Source organism: Ictidomys tridecemlineatus, chromosome 12, assembly GCF_052094955.1.
Source record: "Ictidomys tridecemlineatus isolate mIctTri1 chromosome 12, mIctTri1.hap1, whole genome shotgun sequence".
NCBI lineage: Eukaryota > Metazoa > Chordata > Mammalia > Rodentia > Sciuridae > Ictidomys > Ictidomys tridecemlineatus.
Genome location: NC_135488.1, coordinates 74,425,354 through 74,445,916, shown reverse-complemented (window position 1 = coordinate 74,445,916; position 20,563 = coordinate 74,425,354). Strand labels below are relative to the sequence as shown.

Below are 20,563 nucleotides of genomic sequence, written 5' to 3'. Positions count from 1 at the left end.
ATAAATAATTTTGACTAAGGGTGAACTTTAAGCAAGGGTATGACAGGATTATATCTCAGTTTTTAGGAGGGAAATCACTCACTACAGTATACAACACTATTTAACACATAAAAATCTCAACTGGTTGTGATGTTGAAATAGAAGGGCAGGTGGTGGCAGGGGGATAAGTTCATCTTGGTTTGAATGGACTGATAGGGTAGATACGTAGTCAGTTAGGAGGTGAGTTAGATAACTACTTCTGATAACTATGAACTAGGCAATTAAAAGTTTCTAGGGATATTTTGAAGTGTAGGGCTATGTTTTAAGTTTGGCTTTTCACCAATCCCAGAGAACCAAAGGCCAAATGTTTTATCTGATATACAGATGGTAATTCACAACAAGGGGCAGGCACTAGTGAATAATAAAGGTATTTTGGGTTAGACAGAGGGGAGAGAAGAGAGGGGAGGGGATGTGTAGGAAGGATAATAGAATGGAATCAGACATTATGACCCTATGTGCATATAGGATCACACAACTAGTATAATCCTACATCATGTACAACCAGAAGAATGAGAAGTTATACTCCATCTATGTATGATATGTCAAAATGTATTCTATTATCATGTATAACTAATTAGAATAAATTTTTTTTAAATTGAAAAAAAATAAAAAGAAAAGTTTGGCTTTTCATACTTTAGAGCAGATGGAGAAAGACCAATTGAGGAGCCCTTGAAGTAAACTGGTTAAGTTATGATGGTGCTTGGACTGTAGTGATGATAATAAGGAAGGGAAGAAGGGGAAAATTCAGAAGACAAAGACAGAATCAGTAAGTCTTCCTAATGTTAATTGACTAATGAGGTATGTGTTAATCAGCTTTTTGTCACTGTGACCAAAACACCCAACAAGAGCAAAAAGTTTATTTTGATTCACCGAACCTCTAAAAGAAGTTAGTCCATGGTGGGCCAACTCCATTGTTGTGAGCCAGAGGTCAGGCCGCCACATCATGGCAGGAAGGGTGTGTTAGATGAGGATTGCCCCATTCATAGCAGCCAGAATGCAGCTCTAAAGGCTTCTGAACCTCGTGGTCAGATTGGATACAATGACTCTACTTCTCCATATTAGTTTCTATGCCTTTCAGTTTCTGTTACTGTGACCACGAAATCTGATAACAACAATTTAGGGGAGGAAAGGTTTATTTTGGCTCACCATTTTAGAGGTTTTGTCCATTCTGGGCTGACTCCATTGCTGTGGGCCCATGATGAAGCAGAACATCATGGTGGAGGAACACCCTTTATGGTAGTCAGGAAACAGAGGGAAGGAAGCAAGAAGCCACAGGGAAGAGGAACCCTTCCAGGGCACACCCTCAATGATCCACCTCTTTCAGCTATGCCTAACCTGCCTATCTTAGCACCTATCACAAACTAGGATGGACTGATTAGACTACAGCTCTCACAATCCAATTATCTCACCTTGACCATTCCTGCATTGGGGAAATGCCTCACATCTTAACCACAACAAAGTAAGATGGGCATAACTGGAAAAGGAGATGAGATGTTATGCAAAGTTCAGATCTCACCTCAGGCTCAGAAACAAATTCTCCTACAAAGGGTATATATAGCATTCCTGACTAATGTATATTAGACCTGGTTACCTAACGGGCTACACTATGGTGAACTTCATGATCCTGATCCTGAGGTGCTTTTTAATTCCCTAAGTCCCCAAACACTTATTCCAGGATAGTTTGAAGTGTAACACATTTGTAAAGAGATACAATGCAAAGTGCCTACAAATTGGAGGACTCCTTAGTTGTGACTTTGCTTTGAAATACAAACTATATTTGTGGCAGTAAAGGCAATTAAGACTTATTTATAGTAGAAAAATTGAATCCACTTAAATTTTTTAAAGTTTTATTTTATAAGGTATATATATATATATGCATATATATGTATATAATAAGTAATTATTCTCTTTATAAGTGAGGGAGACTAAATACTCTGTATTTGGATCAGCATTTAAATATTTAAGTAAAATACAAACTATGCTCACACAACTTTGCCTTCTGCAAAGTATGTTCAAAGTAAAAATTGAAAAAACTATCATATAAAGAGAAGAGAAAAAAGAACTAGAAAATATTTAATATGAAGAGAAGCTGATAAGGAAAATTAAAAGGAGGATTTTTACAGGGAAAAAACAATTTCATTTTATTGTAAAGACCTAAATGAATAAAAGAAGACTTTGAATGTGAGGATGATTAAAAAGACAAAATCATTAGCTAAAGATATTTACAAGTTTAGACTCTTTCATTTTGATTGTAATTTTAATTAGCTGGACACTGGGGGGGAGAAAATGAAAGCCTACATCATCTACTTACTCTTTAAATTGCATTCCACCTTAATTTTCTGCTCTTCAGTTCTTAATTTTCTCTATTTTTGTTCTAAGTAATCCGGTTATCAGGGTAAAGTGATTTTCCCTCAGCCAGGTTTAGCATTCAGTATTTGCTTCTGTGAACCAAAAGTTCACTGCATTGCTTTAGTTTTTATTCTTTCAATAGCAAAAACTCTCTACAGGTAACTTTTTTCAGTCTTTTGTCTATACAGCAGGGTGCTTTGTATACCCATGACAGTTAGATGACTAATAACAAAGGCTCCTATTTTTAAAATAATTATGCTCTATTTACACAGTTTTCCACAAAATTTACTCATAAAATTTAGAAAGCAGCAAAGCTTTAGAAAGCTTTAGCTTTATTGTTCATTCAAACCATTTTTCTATGTGCAAGCAAGTAGCTTGGTTCTGTGGCTGACAAAATAGAAGCCAAGAATTCAGTATCAACTGATCGAGTCCTGGACTTGAATGTATCTGAATAACGTTTTTGAAAATTACATTGACATAAAACAAATACATCTATTTAGAATAACGTACATTAGATAGGGCTTGTCTTCAAGATATTATCTGGCTTTTTAGTAGGTTATTTATTTTGCATTTGTTAAAGAAAACAAAATTAGCACAGCTAACCGATATCATGTGTCTCTCACTTTGTCCAAAAAGAAACTCACACAAATAATGTGAAGCAACAATGTTGAAGGGCTCTGAGGCCTAAGGATGAAAGGTACTGCTTAGGGGGTGACATTGATTGTTATTATTCTGCCATGGATAGAGTAACACATGGCTTCTAGGACTATAGTCGTCTACATCTACGACAATTCCATTTTGTTCTTCCATACTTCAGAAACAATCAGAGCCTGGAGTCCTCAGCACAGGACCATACACTCAAAGGAGAACAACACATATACAGTGATATGGAATATAAAAGTAACTATTCTAAACATCCCCAATACAGCACTGACTGACAGTCACAGCCATCCAGGATGGAATGGTTTAAGGGATGGCAAAAAAAATCTCAGCTGTACATCATTTGTCTTATGTCTAAAATTACAAAATTTAATTTGCATTTCTTTATAGCTTTCCTTACCGTAAAATACAAATATTCCTTGAGATGCATGATCTTTTGAACCTTTTCATTGGGGCATTATTTTGATGAAAATGAGCTCCACCTATTTTCCAGATAAAGAGTTTGGGAAAAGGGTGGAATAACAGAGAAGAACTAGGAAGGTTAAAAAAAGGAATGAGAGGGGGGTTTGAGATTGAAAATTGTGCAGAAAATGAAATACAGCAGCAAAAGTGATTAAGTTCCTGATTGTGCTCAAGAAGGGGATGATAATGAACATTATAATCATTAAAAAATATTAACAAGGAACACTATAGAATCTCTTATCTGGAAGCCTTTTAAAATAGGATTCTTGAGTCTTTCCAACACAGTGTATGACTGAATATAAGGTGATGACATTTATTAATTGCCCGGTCTACGATAAATCACACTTTTAAATGACCATTCCTGAAAGGTCTCCCTTTTTAATGCACTATTGGAGTGGTGTGGCATTTTGATTACAATTTGGATATGGTGTAGCAGCACTGAGATTTTATTTCTGTATTTCTTGTTTGCTGTTGTTCATTTTGTCTAAGAAAGGTAGTGTGTTCAGACTCTTGTATCAAACTCAGCCAAAATGCTTTCTAAGTATATAGATTTCTGAGATCCCATCCTTTTCTGGGGCCAGATAAACCCAATTTTTAAATCTGCAAGAGCTTAATAAGATATGGAAAAATTAGGAAGTCAAACAGAGCAGCAAGCTGGGTGTTCTTCAATAAAGTGATGTTACTCTCACCTGTTGGAGATCTGCATCAGGTACCTGCCCCAATCCTCCGGGTCCGTAACATCTTTACCATTCCTATTTTAACACTAAGACTGTATTATAATTGCTTGTTGTGTTGGGTAGCCCCTTCGTGACTCTCATGACAATGTATGACCATATTTTTCTTGTTTATTCTCAAGTCTCCAGAATCTACTTCAGTTTCTGGAACATGGCAAGTGTTCATAAAATACTTGTTGAATAAAATAATAAATTAATGAATAAACTTAAAGGAGAGCTGGTTGGGTAAACTAAGTTTTCAAAAATGGAGGAAAGAAGAAAGTGGATGAATTTTTCTTGCCAGCATAATGAAACGGAATAGTATCATTAACTGTTGATCATTAAATTCTTACTATGTGTTAGAAATTGTTCTAAATACTTTAAATGTAGTATTAATTCAAGCAGTTGTGTGTTATACTACTACTACCACTATTTTTCAGAATAAAAAAGGAAAGACTATTACTATTATTATTTTTCAGAGGGTACCATAACTTGCCTGAAGTCATATATCCAGGAAAACAGGACCAGCGATAAAACTAATGCTACTGGACTCCTGCACACACGGTAAACTCTTATTCCATAGATTTCAGATATTGTAAAGATCTGTGCTAGTGATAGAGGATGTTAGGAACCAGTTCCTATTTCAAGGGAGCTTAGTATAATTAACAATTCACGTTTATCTGAAGAATTTGTTTCCTTTTTATTTAAGTTTAATAAGAGGATACAAGGTGGTATAAGTAAAGAAAATAAGAAAGGAGGAAAAGGAGGGAAGAAATAAAAAAGAGAAGTAGCCCCAGTTCCCAGTTCTTTATCAACAGGCAGCAAGACATACTCAATTTGATTTCAGTGAATGAAAAATTCTCAAACCAATTAACCTAAAATTTTTTCACCAACTTGTTTATTAAAAAATCTGAGAATTAGTCTTTATTAGAAAAAGAAGTCTTTTCTATAAAGAAAACTTGAAAGAAATCTTTTCTGTTTATGCTTAAATCTACATCTGTATACTGAAATTTTTCTTGGACCTTAAATTTCATGCTACTGATTTCAGCACTCCTGCCGCAGTATTTACATGTACTCTAAAACTATACAATCATGTGGCATAAAATAGCTAATTCATTTTTACTGATGATCATGAAACCTTGGAAGAATTTTATTTTCGTCAAACTTCCAAATAAAAAGAGCAAAAATAATATAAGTTAAAAAGAGAGAAATAACTTTTTGTACTTGTTAGAAGAAAGGGTTCAGGTGAAGGATGATGCGTATCAAAAGCATATGAAATGTCATTACTTTGCAAAGAAACAAAACAATCACAAGTTTAGAAAATTAACTATCAAATTACATTTTTTTAAGAGGGGCAGTTAAAACGTTGATGAACAAATATAAGATGATGACTCAGGGGCACTAAAAGTCGAAATGTGTGGGTTCTACTAGATAATACAATAAGTACTGGGAGTTTCACTTTATCACCCATTGTGATTAAACAGCATACTGCTGAAAATGCAGATGTGATACTGACATAGTAAAACCAGCCTTTTTAAAGATGCTTCTAATTAAATCATGAAAAATCAAAAAGAAAATGTTGAGAGAAGCCATTTCGAAGATTTTATTAATGGTGCATTCACGGAGAGGGCTTTATAATAGATTTGAACTAGCAAATGCTAATGCCGGTGTACAAAATGATAGATAAGCATTTTTTCCTGCTAACAAGATTTCTCTCTCTCTCTCTCTCTCTCTCTCTCTCTCTCTCTCTCTGTGTCTCTCTCTCTCTCTCTCTCTCTCTCTCTCTCTCTCTCTCTCTCATTTTGGAGAGGGGGGATAATATGTGCATCCTTTGATTCAGTTAAATTCTAGTCATCAGATACTTTGATATTTGAGTTAATATTGCTTTAGTTAATTTATCTATGCTTGCATTTGACTTAGAGGTATTGATTGTTGCCATTTCTCAGTTGGCATTCTACTTGTCCTCTAAGTGAAATATTCATCCATGTCCATTTGGACTTCCTCTTTCCTGAATGATGCCGTTAAAAGCATTTACTTTTTAATGCTTTGAACACACTTTTAAATGTATTCTTATAGGTTTCCCAGTTATCCACTGGGTTGAAGCTAACAACCAACAGCAAACCAAAAGTCCTTGTTAGTGAGCACTGAAAATTACTCATATTGACTCTACTACCTACATGGAAATGTGTGAATATTAAAATGAACTTGTTGGAAAACCTCTTTTTAGGGGATCTGAGGTGAATAATAAAGTGATCCATATTTCATGGAGGTCTACATAATACTAGCTTATATTTCTTAGTATAATCTAAAAGAGACAATTTCAATCCCTATATATTGTATTAAAATAAGATTCTTCTATACTTACAATTGGTGTTGATCATCAAGACCTCGTAGATCACTGTTTTTATGATAATAGTAATGCAACCCATTGTAGGTAAAGGCTCTCCCTTATTATACCTGCTCTTTTACTTGACAAAAATCAAGGGATAAAAAAATCCTTTGAACTATCAATTTTTCTCTAATCTATTAGCCCACCTCTGGCTGAAATTACATGTGGCTTATCACCTCTACTATTTTCTCTCCAAACTATCTACTATCCTTCTAGCACATCCACTAAGCAATATATCACTCACCCTACCAATCTAAAAGATCACTTCCTCTGTGATACTTAGAGAATATCTAGAGAACACCTTAGAATACCTACAGAAAAGCTCCAGGACCATCCGCTAATTGGCCAATTGGCACCATTATACATTCACAATTTCTAGTCTTGAAAACTCGATACCATTTCCTCAATTCTTGGAAAAGATATCTTGCTAGCTCTCATTCCAGTTTGAATTCCATTCGTCTTCAACATCTTGCCATATTCTTCAGCTTCCTTACCCAAATGAGCTTGCCTCCTATTTCCCAGATTTAAACCTATGAAGTTTGAGATCTCAACTCTGTCTGCTCCACCCTCATCAACTTATCTATACCTGCCATTCACACTTGGTTGCTTTTCTCAAGTCTCAAAGGTAGAGAGGAGAAGAAGTAATGCTTTCCTCATCCATCATAAAGTTCATGGCTTATAGAAAGAGTAAGACGAGTAAGAAGAAAAAGTACAAAATTTATTTAATATAAATCCCATGTAACATGGGAGCCTTCAAAAATGAAAGCCCAAAGAAACATGGAAAACTATTTTTACACTTTAAGTTTGATAAAGAGTGACATTTAGTACTATGATTGAACAAAATTGAGTGCCATATAATGGTAAGCTGAAGCGAACTTAGCAAGACCTCTTTGTTCCAATTCTTCTTTGTGTTTCTGTCTTCAATCCTCTCCTCCAGGCATAAGGACCCATCTGGAATGAGAGCCTTATGATCTACTTTAAAGGAAGATCAGAGAATACATTCATGGCCTGCTTCAGGGGAGAAGTACAGGAAGAGGTCAAAGAGAACTTCTGTTGTTTTCTCAAATACCGAGTTACCATATTTTGGGGTAGTGTGTCCTGAACCCTGTCAAAGGTTAAGGTCTACTACCACCTGTTTAAGACCTGTATTTCCTGTGCTTTAGATCTCAGCTCTTGCTGTTCACTCCAAGATCATGCTCACCATTGTTACTCCACACTTTATTATTTTCTCTTGTTTTTCTCATCCTAGGAACATGTTCAAATAGCTCTAAGTGTTAAACATCTCTTCCTGACTACCCACACCCTATACTCTTTCCCTCTTGCTTCTACCATTCTACTTCGTATTTACTCAGCTGCCTCTCTATAACTCTCCAACACTCAAACTTCCTACAGTTATGTTCTGCAAGGACTAGTGTTGGAGGGGAAATTTCCAGCGGTTTTCAGATAACCATGTTGTAGTCCCTATATAAATAAATCTCACTGTGCCATTCAACACCATTGACTTTTCTTGAAAATCTCCATTGGTTAATATTTTACTTTTATCTCATTCTCCTCTCCCACCTCAATCCATTTTTTTTTCTTCATTTCTTTGTGATTCTTTCTCCTTGCTGTTTCTTTCATACTGATGTCCCATGAAGTTCCAGTTCTTCTCACCACTGCTATCTTTCCCTTTTATGAGGACAATCTCATCATTTTCATGACTTTTACTTCCATTTATAATTCTAATAACTTCAAAAAAATGACTTTTCAGTCCTGACCTAGTCTCTCTTATTTATATTTATAGATCTAACTGCCTGCCAGACTGTGCCCTTGGATGTCCTATAGCACCCACATATGTACCATATTCAAAACTGAACCCATCACCTCCAGCCACTCCCTATACTCCCCCCCCCCTTATTCCTACCACATACATAGCAATGATGATGCATCCAAAGCACAGTCTGGAGTCACTATTCCTTTGCTTAAAAACGGTTTGGCCCTGTATTACCTGAAGTCACAACTTCTTGGCCTGGTGTGTTGTAGGGCCCTACTTGACCTGGTTCTCTCTTAACAATTTCCCCATCCTCATCTCCAACCATTCCCAGCTTCATGGTTTAAGCATTAGAAACCTTAAGGTGCTTATTGTTTTCTATGCCCTCTACACTATTTTATGATATGCATCTTTGTTCATGCTTTTTCTGTGGCCTGAGGTTCTATTCCATATGTTCTTACACTGTTATTATTTGTTTTTCAAAACTCATTCCAGTCATTATTTCTTCTAGGAAACAAATTTTTTTGACTAGAAGAAGATAGAAGTCAAAGGTGAGATAGAAGTCAAAGCAATTCGCTTTCCAGGGTGGACTCTGCAAGGGCAATATTGGATGAGATTTTAAACATCCTCAGTGCTCCTTTATGGGTATTTCAGAAGTACACGCTGAATATTGGGTGCTCATTCAAGAGCAGCTGTTGCAAGAGCAATATCTCAACTTTCAAAGTAGTATTATGATAATGTATTTAGGCACTTCACCACTTATATATTTTGTTTTAATTATCTTATATCTTCCATTTAGATGAAAACAAAACAGGACAACTAGGTGTGAAAACAGGTAGATTGTTTACTGGTTACCAACCTGACTGAGTCTGGTGAGACCAAATAATCATATAACAAGATACACGAAACTGATTTATTACTTCCAGATGGACAGCAAGAGACAACAGAAGCCTCAAATTCATTGGTACTGGTTCCCTAAGGCTCAGGAAATCTTCCTGGGGAGGATGGAGACTCATTGTATATGCCCCCACTTGCACCGCAGCTGAGGAACCCTGGGAAGCAGCTCACCCTGTGTTTTATACCCTTCAGTGCTAAGCTAAAACACTGAAGGACATCTTGTTTCTAGAAGGCTAATGAAACTAAGCCCATGTGTTTCTAGTCAGTCCCTCCTTACCTCAACATGTTGCATTTCCAGCACATTCTACAGTTATTCTGAGAATGACAATCAAGGAAAGGGGAGAACTGGTTTGGCCCAAGGCTACCAAGAAAACTGTGCTGCGCTAGGCCAAAAGTTTGTTTTCATATCTCTTTTTATACACATGTAGCTGAATTATTTCTAAAAAAAATTATACAGATATTTAATACCACAAGCAGAGTTTTATTGCATCCTCCCCAGCATTCAGTATTTTTAGTAACATCTTCTTTTTACTTCTGTTTTTTTAATAGGTAAACAAAGCAGGGCATTTTATGTTAATTTGAATAATTTGCATACTCGTAATGCTGTTCATTTCCCCATATATTTGTTTACCCGTGGTAGTTCTATGTTTAGGTATCATATTTTAATTTCCACAGCTCTTATTCTGTGATGGACCCTCTTCTTTTAATAACATCTTGTTTATATTTTGTGGTTATAGTATTTTCTAAAATATTCATAAAAGAATATTAGAGATTATTTATTTTTTTCTTAGTTTATTGTCTTTAGCCTGAATTCTGTCTTTCTTTGATGGTCATTTATCTGTTTGTACTTCTTGACCGCTTTTTTCATATTGCATGATTCATACAATGCCAAATGATTGCTTTTTAACTATCTGTTTAAGAATGTGATAGTAAGAAGAAATGACTGTGTATCAATATCATGAGCAGAGTTTATCCCCTGTCGCGCTTTGCTTTAGAGTGAGTAGGATCAGAGCCTCTGTCAGGCTGCGGGGGAAAGCAAGCTTTGCTATGGACAGGTTTCTTGCATTCTTGAATAGAGAGTGGTTTATTTTCTTTGAAAACAGAAACTCTGATTTTGTTTTCTTTTTTAACTTGGGCAGTAAAGCCTTAATTTCTGTGGATCCTGCACTCATGTATGCTTGTGAACAAAGGAGGAAGTGAAATGGAGGTTCTGACAACAGTGATGAGATTCCATGTGTAAACAAACTCTTTTTCTCCTCTGTTGGCTCTGCATATTTAGGCCCTGACTCTCTCTTTAACACCAGTAACCATTCTTGCATTGGCCTTCCATTTTGCAAAAATTGGAAACTTTTAATTAATTTTTTTTCAGTGCCAGGGATTGAACCTGGACCCTTGAACATGCTAGGTAAGCATTCCACTTCTGAACCCTATTCCCAGCCCTGGGAAATTCTTAATTTCTTTATTGTTTTTATTTCAATTGATTAATTAATTACTTTTTCTCTTTTCCTTTTTGGACATTATTATCTGAATAATTTGCTTTTTTTCACAAATTGAGACCTCTTGGTTTTTAATACTATGGAATGAACACATTAAAATTCAGGTATGATACAAATATATCCTTACTACCTTTATATTTTGGCTTATTTTAATTTAAAGAAAATTTTAAATGTCATATAGCCATTCCTTTGTCTTTCCTACATTTTTTTCTATTGCAGGTATATTTGGAAACTTCTATGTATTTCAGATATTTGATACTGGTAAATTAGGTATCCATTTGTATTTCTCAGTGTTTTATTTTCAACTATAAATATGTCTCCTCTTAAATATATTTTGATATATGTCAGATTTTCAAAACCTTGTGTTTCTTTTTGGTGAAACTTATTACAAACTCTATTTTGTTTGAAACTGTCATCTTTATTTCCATTTATTTAAGTTTGTTTTACCTATGTTCTCTTTTATTTTTTGTTTGGTCTATCTGAGTTATTTTGTTTAAATCATATCATTTGTTATTAGAAAACTGTGTAATTACCTCCAAAAGCAAGTGTGTGTGTGTGTGTGTGTGTGTGTGTGTGTGTGTGTGTATGTGTGTGTGTGTAGTGATTGCTTACAAACTCCCTTTGCCAGTCAAGAAACTAAAATCTTACCAGGCTATGTCAAAGTGTTAATCACTAATCCTAATTTTCTCCTGTTTTATGTTTAGACATGCCAATCTCTAGTTTTAGGTATAATTTTAGATAGTGAATTTTTTTCTTGTTATATCTTTATTTATTGTTTCTGATATGTTTGCTCTGCTCTTAAATTATTCTGTTTGCTCTGCTCTTAAATTATAATTTAAATTTCTTTCCTTATGTAGTCGTTTAGGTGTCTGGGAACAATTCTCACATTTAGCTTCTACATCATTGATTTGATTCTTTATAGTCTTTTTTTTTTATTTTCAGAAAAGCCAATTTAATTTTGCTTTTCGTGTTTTTCATTTTATTCTACTTTCTGCACATCTCGTCTGCTATTCCCAAGAGCATACATTAGGGTAAGCTGGGGTGCCTGGGTATAGCATAGTAAGTTTTGGCTCTTCACCAGGTCTTGGCTGGTGAAGATATTGGGTGGTTGAAGCTGCATGTATGTTTCTATGGTGTTTGTTGAAGTAGAACAGTTATCATCTAAGAATCTTTGTCTTATCAGGATATCTCTTTCTAATTCCTTTGACTAGAGAGAACATGCTTCTGTTGGGCTTTATAATCTGCACACTTCTGCATTTCCTGTCTCTCCAGGACCCAGTCTGGATATATAAAGCCTGAGAAAAGCCCAGGAACTCACCACCATGCTATTCCTTGGGATCCAAGTTCCCAAATGTGTCTGCCTTCTTTTTTTGTACCTTTGAGAGTCTTATGTACATTTTCTATAATGCCTAGGATTTTAGCAGTAGTTAAAGGAATAGAGAAACCATTGTTCAGAACACAGAACCTTTAGCTGAAAATGTAAAGGTAAATTGGGAATGATGGGAGGCATAAATTATATAATTTTTCAGGAAAATCATTATAACTTACATTTTGCCTGTTTGTTTATTGTGGTGCTAGGAAACAAATCCAGAACTTCACATATGCCAGGCAGGAACTCTACCACTGACTTACATTCCCAGCCCAGAACTTAGATTTTCAAAGAATGGCCCTAGTTTCCCAGTTTGCTTTACCTTAACTAATCAAGCTCACAAGGAAAGCTGCTAGTTCACCTCCACAAAATGTGATCAACACATACAATTCTAGAATATTTGGTATTTTAGTTCTATAGTTAATTTCAGAATCATTTTTACTGCTTCTCCTGAGTTATAGCATTTGACTCATTTGTCTTTCAAAGGACTAGTAAACCTTAATTTGCTTTAGCAGCTTTGAATGGATTTTTATTGTTTCTTACCACTGCCTTTCAACTCATGTAATTTGAAAACTAAATGCAAACTGTAAAACTCAATCAATCTGGTAGTATTCTTTTAATATCAATTTTTATATAATTAGCCCCCAAACTGTGTTCAATTACTAACAATTAATCTTATGCACTTTGAGGGACAACACTAATTTCACACTTAGCAGCCTTTAAAAGGAAGGTGGTGTGAATACCATAGGGACAAAGTCCCTCCCTAAGGAGTTATGCTTTATTATCACTGACTAGAGAATAAAAGTACTTTCCCATTGCAATCCACTGTAGGAGCCCACATTTTCTTCAACTCTAGACCAGGAGAATTGGTAACAAATGCACAAGCAGAATCACACATGCTTTAATTACAGTTTTCAGTAAGATGGCCAATCTTTTTAAAAAGATTCTGAAATTTCCATGTTCTTTTGACAATTTTCTTGAGTTAGTATTTTTATCAATGCTATATAGTTAATTGCGCCATTGAGGCTGACTGAGAGAAGCCAAATAAGGGAACCATAATAGGACAAAGAATGAGAACAACAGCTGAAGGTGGAAAATTGTGAAACTTCCTATTATAGAATAAATGTCCTCAGAAAGCAAGAAATCCCCAACGCAGAATGCATGTAGTCCACATTTGACACATGTTAGAATGTTACATGATTCTTCTTATATATTATTGATTTTATTTTTCCAAGTATACCAGTTTCCAACTGACACATTATACTGTCTCTTTTTACTGATTTGTAATTGTACAACAAGTACTTTCCCCTAATGTTTGGTCTCTGAAGATGATAACACATCTGAATCATATGCAAATAATTTTTAAAATATCATTTTAATTTCACCTAATAATTCAAGGTCAAATACTATGAATAAGCCAAGGTTTGAACTATCTCCCAGTGTCAAAAACATAATTCAAACAGGTTGAATTGTTTGCCTGGTATTTAGCAAAAGGTGCACAGTTCTGTTTACTTCGTTATTTCATGACACTGACCTTTTAGGTGCTTCTTGTTAGTAATTGGTTGATGAGGAGTTGTTGCAAATTTTAATGTTTGTAATTCATACTCAGATATGCAAATTGATGAACACATGATAAATTTTTAAGCTTCTAGGAACAATTTATAGTGCAAAGTGGCATTGTTCCTGGGGATGAGCAAGACCTCAAGAACATAGAGCTCTGCATTTTAATTCTGATAAACTCTCAGTGTGACCACATACATAGTCCCTTAATCTCCCCATATCTTGGATTATTCATCTATAAAACGTGTAATAGCTTCCTTTTGTTGTTGGAAAGACATGAATAACTATGAAATAGAGGTCATGAATAACTCTGAAATAGTGGCTAAAACAAATTGATATATATTGTTATTTCCTTGATTAGGTAAAGTTTATATATATATATATATATATATATATATATATATATATGACTAATAACAACTTTATGAGTTTAATAAACATTAATTGCTGAATCATTCTCACAAAGATAAGACATAAGTCCACTATCCTGAGTATTATGGAAATCATCTTATCCCAATCTAGAAATGCATGTAACAGGGCTGGTGCTGCAGCTTAGTGGCAGAGTACATGTCCAACATGTGTGAGGCACTGGGTTTGATCCTTAGCACCACATAAAAATAAACAAATAAAATAAACACAATCTGTACATCTACAACTACAAAAATATTTTTTTAAAAAAAATAAAAATATGCATGTGATATAAGAAATAGGAAGTTTTAAATAGCTCTCAAACACTTAATGTGGACACTAATTATTAAATGAGATGTATCCCTTATTCTGTACTATCTTCAATACAGTATACATCTTACAATTGTTTGATAATGCATTTTAAAATGCTTTAGTAGCCATGCTCTTTAAAGGAAGCTCCTCACTCTCTCTCTTCTTCACAATGCTAAGGTTTCTATTAGGCACTTAAACTTTATACCAGGAAAACAAAATACACACAAAGAAATTGAGCTTTAAAGTAGGGCACTACAAAAAAAGAAAAAATAACACTCAAATTCACAGTAACTCATAGAAAAGAGTAGATCTGAATTTTTAAACTCACCCAGTTGTCTTACTTGTTAAATGATATACTGTATCCTGAGAGTCACAGAACCATAGGCGCAACTGGTGAGTTGGTGATGAAATTTGAGCCTCTTTTCTTTTCCATATATTGAAACATCCATCTTTTTAGCTTAATAAATAGTTCTGCAACATTGAATTTCAGCAGGGAGGCCATTCTCCAGTTGTGTAGCAATACAATTTTGAGTCCTAGTGTCTTCCCAAGCTTCCCTTGCATTGTGAAGCCAATATTTAGAAAGCTCTAGCAAACTAACACCTGCTAGACATAAATCACATGCAGAAATCTACCAGTGGACAAGCTCAGGATGATATCATAGATCAAATCCATGAAGAACCTCACAACGAATTAAGAAAACCTTAAACTTAATCCTATAACCTGACAGGCAGTCAGCACACTGACTTATGGAGAACTGTAATGTGGGAATTAGACTGAATGCCAGATGGCTTCTAGAAGTCAAATTAAAAAAAAAGAGGGAGAGACAGAAAGAAGGAGAGGGAGGAACAAACTGTAGTTAATGATAAGCATAGGTAGGGAGCCTGACAAGGAAAATGAAGTAACGAAATAACATACAAGGATGAACTAATATTTTACAATATATCCTCCTTCTTTTGTTTCTCCCAGCCAGCTTGACAGAAGTGGTAATGTTTGACTAGTCACAAGCCTAATACCAGGTGCCAGTTTGAACAGGTGCAAAAACAAAGAACAGAACACTTCCATTTGGAACATCAGCTTTCCTCTTTATATAGCCCCTAATATGCTTTGTGGGAACTCACCTACTAGGTTTCTTATTGTTATTTCCTTGATTAGGTAAAGTTCTATTTGATAAACACATCGCATGCTCCCTTAGTCAATGGAAGGAATTAAACAGAAAAAAGGACCCATTTGATTTTCTGAGACTCAGTCTAATTTCAAAAGCCCACCATTGTGACATGATACAAGGGCTGGGATTTTGAGATCACCCTGGATGGAAATCTTCTAGTTACCTACGTTGCCACACAATACTAAAGAACTATCACATTCTTGTATTGGTGAAAGAGAGTGGAAATTGGCATTGCCAATTATCAATGTTAAATGTATGATCAATCAAACAGGGACTCGAACAAACAGGCAGCTTGTTCCATAGAGTCAGTTGGTAAATTGGATGCAGGCAGACAGAGGAACACAATATCCCTCCTCTGTAGGTGGTCTCTGTTTCATTAGGTTTCCGATTGATGTTGCTGCACAGTAATCCAAAAATGTGTGACGAGAACATCACTCTCATTTTTCATTAACACTCCTTCACAAATGTATTGGAGGCAGGTACAAGACAAAGATTTTGCCAGGCTTACTTTTATCCTTTTGGAGACTATTGGGTATCCAACATCGCTGCTGGGTACTTAGTTTCTTCTCATTTAGAGTCACTGTCGTGACTCATCCCTGTTTGATATGAGCAACTTCCTTAGGGTATTAGGGAAATAGTGGGAGGGCAGCTAATCTTCACAAGACAAGTGATATAGAAAAATCAGCTTGTATATAATAATGAAGAGTAACTTGACCACTGAAGTTAGATGGGGCTAGGAAAAAATAGAGGTAATGACTATTTTGGGGGGAAATCTACCAGAAATGTGTAAAGCATGGAAATTTTTGAGATATCTTACAGATCATCTGTCTGAATTTCTCATTTTCATTTCATAAATGAGGGAGCTATGGTTCACACTGGCTCTGGCTTTCCCAGAGCAGTTCAATTCTTGACAATAGCTAAGACTGGAAACCAGTACCTGTCACTCATGCTCTCTTCATTATAGACTGTATTCAGTCTGTAATATCTTGTGCAGATGACTACCAAGAGCTACATAATTCACATCCTCTGCTTCTTTAAGCCTACATCATAACTTCTATTTATAAAGTTATAGCAAGATTTTATCTAATATATTTCCCAGTATGTAGTTTTTGGAAAAAGTCATTCAGCATTATGCTATGAGTGAAAGGGTTGATTTCCTGATATAAACTGTGACACATTTTGGTAGATTTCCTGAGACAATAAACATAGTCTCTGTTTTTTTTGTTTTTGTTTTTTTTTTTTTTGCTTCTTGTATTAATTAACTTCAGTATTTATATTTTCATTGGTTTGAAAGCCTTCCCCAAATACCATTTAGTAATAGAGATTGTGCCTCCCCCTACCTTGATTGCATCCATAGCCTCACCCCCAAGATAGAAGAGAGAAATGGCTGCTTCCTGCATTCTGGGCAATGTGCTCTGTCTGTAACATAGGAAGAAAGAAGACAGAAGACACATTGCACAGGGCTCAATTCATTGGGCATGACACTAAGCCAGCTGGCTGCACGGGTCCTAGGCTTTTCTCCTCTGTTCTCACTGAGTCATATCTTGGTTCCCTGTGCTTCTGGGAATTCCTCATTCTAGTAAGTGGGGGACCACCATGCCTTTCAGTCATCAGCTTGGAAATGCACCCACAATGTTGAATCATGGCTTTTTCTTCTATTTTTGCTTAGGATTATATATCTAGCTAGTTTAAAGATTAATGTATTCATTCCAGAATATAAATCTCCAGGAAATGGATAATTTATTTCAAACTATTTTAAATTGTTCAGAATACTTTATATCTTATACGTATAAATATAGATACTTTATATATAATAAGTATATTTATATGCATATATATCAGAGTTTGTTCAAGTTTTCCCTTAAGTGCTGTATTGATTTCTTTACCACAAATGTTAGAAGTAAATTCATACTACCCACTATACTTCACCTCTGTTCTATTTTAAGAGCTTCCAATTCTCACCATCAAAAAGAAATACTTTAACTATGGAGATTCCTCAAGAAACTAGGACTGGAACCACCTGGTTCCATTGATCTGGTTGTACCTCTCTTAAGTATATGTCCAGGGGAGTTAAAATGTGCATTCTACAGTGACACAGCCACATCTACGTTTATAGCAGCTCAATTCACAATAGCTAAGCTATGGAACCAACATAGGTGCCCTTCAATAGATGAATGGATAAAGAAAATGTGATTTTATACACACACACACACACATACACAAAATGGAATATTTAATCAACTGTCGCCCGTGTCCTGCACAGGAAATGGAAGTAAGGCCACTCCAGGTGAATTGGGCTGGCAACCAAAAAACCCAAAGGAACGTGAAAATACCTTTTTCTCAATTGTGGAGTCAGGATGGCTCTGCAACCTCAAAGATAGCTCCCACACTGGAAAGAGGGCAAGGGGAGCAAGAGAGGCAAGCAAGAGAAAGAGCACACCTCAAACCCCCCTACTTATTGAGGAAAAGCCATTCATAAAATATTCCACCCAAATAAGGCAAGGGATTGGGTTTCGAAGGGTGGAGTGTTGCTTGGTGATGTCTTGTGGTCAACAGGTTGATTGACATCTTGGAAAGCCACACCCATCTCAGATGCTGTGTGGGATCACAGGAAGAGCAAGAGAAAAGGCACACATAGGTTGCACAGCCCAATCAGGCAATAACGACAGGCCTGTCCCCTCATACCGCTGAACTGCGCATAGCTCACACACACAGCCCATGGATGGCTAGCAACACTCAGCCATAAAAAGGAATGACTTTCTGACATTTGCTGGTAAATGGAAGGATCTGGAGACTCTCATATTAAGTGAAACAAGCCAATCCCCAAAAACCAAAGGTTGAATTTTCTCTCTGATAGTGGATACTTACCCACCCCAAGGAGGGAGGGGGAAAATAGAAGTTCAATGGATTACACAAAAGGGAATGAAGTGGGGCTGGAGCTCAGTGGTAGAGCACTTTACGGGCACATGTGAGGCACTGGGTTCAATCCTCAGCACCACATAAAAATAAAATAAAGGTACTGTGTCCATCTACAACTAAAAATATACACATTTTTAAAAAAAGGGAATGAAGGGAAGGGAGAGGAGATAAGAATAGGAAAAACAGTGGAATGGATCTACCATGACTTTCCTATGTTCATATGTGAACACACTACAGTGTATGTACATGATCTCCACATCATGTACACCCACAAGACTGGGATCCTAATTAGAATAAGACATACTTCATATTTACATAAATATGTAAAAATATACTGTACTATCATGTATAACTAAAAAGTACAATTTTTTTGAAGAGTGCTATATAGGTAAAAATATCAGATAATAGAAAAACAGAAGATTTTGGTTGTGCTAGCTTCATGGTAATTAGAACTTACCTAAGTAGCCACATCCTATTCCCTACAGTGAGGGTAAGTGAGAAGAACATACTAATCAAATAATCAAAGTAAATACGAGTGTATTAAGTGTATCATAGTGCTTCCAGATGTAAACTAGTTGCTTTCATAAAATGTGTCTTAAAGTCACTTGCAAAGTGATCACCAAAAATAAGCTAAATGTTTAGTAAGTGGAGAAACTTAAAAAATATATGTAATAAGCACTCTGTTTCCTGAGAAAAGCATTTCCTTGATTCATATCAAGATAAATTTTGTTTATGATAGATGTAATGGAATTATTTAATTAAGGTTATTTATCATTATCCTACTTTGTTTAATGTCACATGTGTATTTTTCTTAATTCACCTTACTGGAATTATGTTAAATAACTGTTTCAGAATAATATTCATATAATGTTACTTTGCTCATACTCTGCTTTAGTAAAAAGATCTGCTGGGCTTCTCCAGAGTGTGCATGGTATAACTGAAACACAGTGCTCTCATTAGTGTGTTTCTCTAACAGAAAAGATGTTTATGGCATCTTTACATCCTCAGGCTCAGAGAGGTAAGCAGGCCAAAACCAGGTATTTTTAATTTTTTTCCACATTGACATATTGTTAGAAATAATGCAAACATCATTGAGAAAATGAATTTGGAATTTCAATATTCATATAGTGGAACATTGGGCACAGCTGTGACGTCAGGAGGAACAGTATGATTTGCCTCAAATAAACTATGTCCCTTGTGGCAAGGACAAAATGGGGAAAGGTATAGATTAAAAAGTGGGAAGTTAGAGTATCATTTAGCAACTGTGAGGCTGGCTGCAAATAATTGAAAACCCAACTGCAGGATACCTAGAGGAGAAAGGGATTGATTGTTCAAGTAAGGAAAAATCAGAAGGTAGGAAAAATCTCAGAGCTACTTGATTGAGATTTCTACATGCCTCAAGGATTCAGTAACCACCTCCCTAGGTGATTTTTTGATGGGTGACAGTAAAAGCCTCTCCCCAAGACTGCCTTTCCCTTGGTGAGATCTAGCCTCCATTTCATGCTTCATCTCTAATTTATGCGAAGTCACAGATAACTCAATGGGACCCTTCCAGAACTGGGAATAGAGCTAATATGCCCTAAAAATATGAATTCTGTCAAGGAAAAACATACTGCACCCCCAATTCTAGTTTTTGAAAGGATCAGAAGTCTGGGCAACTATTATTTGTCCATTATACACTTAGAATATTCACATTAGATTTGACAAGAACCAATGCAGTGTCCATCATTTTATTTAGGAAAATTATCAGGAAATTTAAAACCTTAAATCTTAGCATATTAAAGGAATTCTCTTATAGTAATGATAGTGAGAGATCATGTAAATTGGTTCTTACAAAACACAAAGGTTTACAAAAATGTAGATGGCATTTTTTATTTAAAACCATATTAAGGAAAAATATTTGAAAGACTTTATTTTTCTTGCTAGCATCGCTTTAAATTTTCACATCCAATAACTTGTCTTACTGTTTTTTTCTTTTTTCTTTTTTTCTTTCTTTTTTTTTTTTCAGTTCATGAAATAAAAGGGAAGTCTCTCAAGGACTAACAATCAGAGCTGCCTGGTTGATGAGGGACAT

At 35.5% G+C, this 20,563-nt stretch overlaps 1 protein-coding gene across 1 annotated transcript in view; it reads left to right on the top strand.

Moving 5' to 3' along the window:
- The window catches only part of Vrk2 (VRK serine/threonine kinase 2), a 195,560-nt gene extending 190,788 nt beyond the window's left edge, over positions 1 to 4,772 (top strand). Inside the window, exon 14 of the mRNA XM_078029150.1 lies at positions 4,703 to 4,772. Coding sequence (XP_077885276.1) covers positions 4,703 to 4,757 — 55 coding nt within the window. The 3' untranslated portion in view covers positions 4,758 to 4,772. The remainder of the gene's footprint in view (positions 1 to 4,702) is intronic.
- Positions 4,773 to 20,563: the final 15,791 nt, after the last annotated feature.